Source organism: Acanthisitta chloris, unplaced genomic scaffold (assembly GCF_000695815.1).
Source record: "Acanthisitta chloris isolate BGI_N310 unplaced genomic scaffold, ASM69581v1 scaffold12307, whole genome shotgun sequence".
In the NCBI taxonomy this organism is placed as follows: Eukaryota; Metazoa; Chordata; class Aves; order Passeriformes; family Acanthisittidae; genus Acanthisitta; species Acanthisitta chloris.
The window spans coordinates 33,687-36,608 of record NW_008684347.1 but is presented as its reverse complement, the minus strand read 5'-3'; the positions used below and the strand labels follow the sequence as shown (position 1 = coordinate 36,608).

Below are 2,922 nucleotides of genomic sequence, written 5' to 3'. Positions count from 1 at the left end.
GAGAGGCAGCCCAGCAGAGACAGGCAGCTCAGCAGAGACAGGCAGCTCAGCAGAGAGACAGGCAGCTCAGCCGTGCCCAAGGGCAGTGTGGGCGCTGCTGCTGTGGCTCAGGGTGCCGGAGTTACCTCCAGGACGGGGTTGGACTGCAGCAGACGATCCTTGACGGTTTCCACCTGCTGGCTGGCAGGGCAGGTCACGGCGTAGTACTGCAGGATCTTCTTGGTGGCCTCGGTTTTGCCCGCGCCGCTCTCCCCCGAGATGAGAATGCACTGATCCTTCCTCTCCGTGCGCAGGGAGCGGTAGGAGTTGTCTGCGATGGCATAGCTAAGGGACAGTGACAGACATTAGTGTTAGTCCTCAAAGGAAGGGCAGGAACACTCGGCAAAGATGATCCACACTGAGCTCCTGGCAGAGACACCCCAAGTGTCTGTCCCGACCCGTGAGCTGGGTGACAGCACATTGCTCCTGCTGGTGACAGCACAGGAGATCACTGACATCTCTACAAACACCTTAACCACGGAGCCAAGTTCCTGCAGGGTGACAGCACAGACTATCCAAACTGTTGGTTGTTCTGAGTTTCTGTACAAGTTGACTAAAGGTGCAGATCAACTCACTTTTCTCAATATATATGATCTCTCAACATCACTCCTGTGGGATGAGAAAGCTTTACATTCAAACATCTTGTTGTCCTGTGGTATTTATTTTTTCAAATCATGACACACTCAGGAGGTCACAATTGCACTTAGCTATCTGGGTGGCTCCTGCAATGTGGCTCCAGAAGAGCTCAACCTCTCCAGGCTTCTTTTGGGTGGTGGGAAGAGTTGGATAAGCCAGCACAGACTAATGAGCATCCTGCAGGACACCTCAGCTACTCTCCACCTTAGGCCAAGCACTGCCCCAAACACCAGAGTTGCTCCTGCTGGCACACAGTGAGTCTATCACAGCTGGCCCTGCCCAACTGCTTCCTCCTCTGCTGCTTTTTCTTTCCCTTCTCTTTCCTCCCCAAGAGTCACACACACAACACCAGAAAGCAGGAGGTTGAGTCTGACTGGTGGCAGAAGTTCACACAGAGGGAAAGGAAAAGGCCAATAGGAGAGAAAAAAAGATTATCAACCCTACACAATGCAGTCATGTAAGACAACCTCTGTAACAGTGTTTTCAGCTGTCTCACAAGTAGTGATCAAGCAGATATCCTGTGTCTTCATATGCTTGACAACCCTTCAGTAGCTTCACTTTTTTTTCAAACTCTCATGCTGTGAAATTAATTAGAAATAATCACACCAAAATAACAGCCGTGGCCTTCTCGAGTCTATTAATACTTGGTGCTAAGGCAACACCAATGAGCTACCTAGCAACACAGCTCCAGCTTACCCCACCAAACACATCCTGTCCTTCCCTTCCCATCCAAACTCTGCCTCTGGAGTATTTGGAAACCAGCTGAACAAATGTAAATTGAATTTGGATGTGAAGAACTGCCTCTGGGCTGTGTGTCTTTATGGGGTGGTTTATGGCTCTGCAGGCCCCAGCAGAAAGCAGCAGTCATGCACACCACATCCAGACTCCCCCGAGCTACAGATGGTGATGGTCCCACTTGCAGACACCATCTCCCAAGCCCTGGCAGGCCACAAGCAGGACAGGATGTGACAGATCACTGGGAAGTTTGTTGTGTTCCAAGCCCACAGGGATAACTTTTCTCCTTTGACTGTGACGCATTTTCCAGAGTACTCAGCACTCAGGCCTAGACTGCAATTTTGACACCATAATTTTGGCTTTCTACAACCAGTTTAGAAGGAAAGAAAGAGGAAAAATACACCTGAAATACTGCAAAAGGAGAAGCCCAGAGCACTGCACTGCAGACAGAGCATTTTGGTGCTCCTCAGAGTATTTTTACATGCATACATAATCAAATAATACTATGTAAATAATTCAATCATGCAATGGGGTTTAATGGAGCAATAAAAACAGCTCACAAAACACTGTTTTCCCAGTTGGAGCAGCAGTGGTATCCAGCACCACAGTTCTCCAGGGTTTACTTATGAGCTCCACATTTTACAACTTCTTATGGGACTAGTTAAAAGGAGAAGAGAACAGCCTAAGGAATAACCTGCTACGCTGGGATTTAAGTCACTTTGTGTAGCACAGAGTTGATTAAAGCACATCTGTTTGGTGCTTCACAGTATCTACAAGCACTGCCATCACCCTCACTCCTCTGCCTAATGCACACAAATGAAAACAGAGCCAAAAGCCCAAGGATTTTCTAGAGAGTCCCAAAACTCTCATCTAAGGACACAGAAGCCCTTCACAAATGCTCTGACCAAGGCAAAGGGAGCACATGTAGGACAATGGGAAAACTGAGCAGGTTTTGTCAGGTTTCATGGGCCCCCATGTAGTTTCACACACTAAAAGTCACATTTTTACCACGACAAACTCAGCTCTGAGTGTCCAGACGTTCCCAAGTAATGGTGCTTCTCCCCCTCCCTCTGCTCGCAGTGCATTCTGTTTTGCTTACTCTCCTGGGCTATGTGCCAGTAATAAGAAACAACCCAAATAGTTTGCTCAAAAATAATATCATTTACTCTTCCAAGACCTGTGAAAAAAAACCCAAAACACAACACAACATAAAAATCCCTCCAAGAGGTGCTCAGAATTTGGCCCTTGGTCCTGAAAGAAAACATTTTGAAGCCATGTGTTCTCAGATCTCAGTCATCTTTCTCTCCCAGCCTGACCAAAAAATTCAAATGCTTTCAAAAATAACTTCAAACCTCAAACTTTTTTTTTTTTTTTTTAAATGGGAAGTTGGGAATGCTCCTCAGGCCAGACCATGTAAATAAATACATTCCTTGTTCCAACAGGCTGATGGTATCTTAGCAACAAGGGAAATACCAGATAAATATTGGTTAGGCAGTAACAGCAGAGGTAGGA

The 2,922-nt window shown here is 46.9% G+C and overlaps 1 protein-coding gene across 1 annotated transcript in view; it reads right to left on the bottom strand.

Moving 5' to 3' along the window:
* Positions 1 to 2,922, bottom strand: part of MYO1C (myosin IC) — a 17,443-nt gene that overhangs the window by 13,284 nt on the left and 1,237 nt on the right. Inside the window, exon 3 of the mRNA XM_009079301.1 lies at positions 126 to 324. Within this exon, the coding sequence (XP_009077549.1) occupies positions 126 to 324 (199 nt within the window). The remainder of the gene's footprint in view (positions 1 to 125; positions 325 to 2,922) is intronic.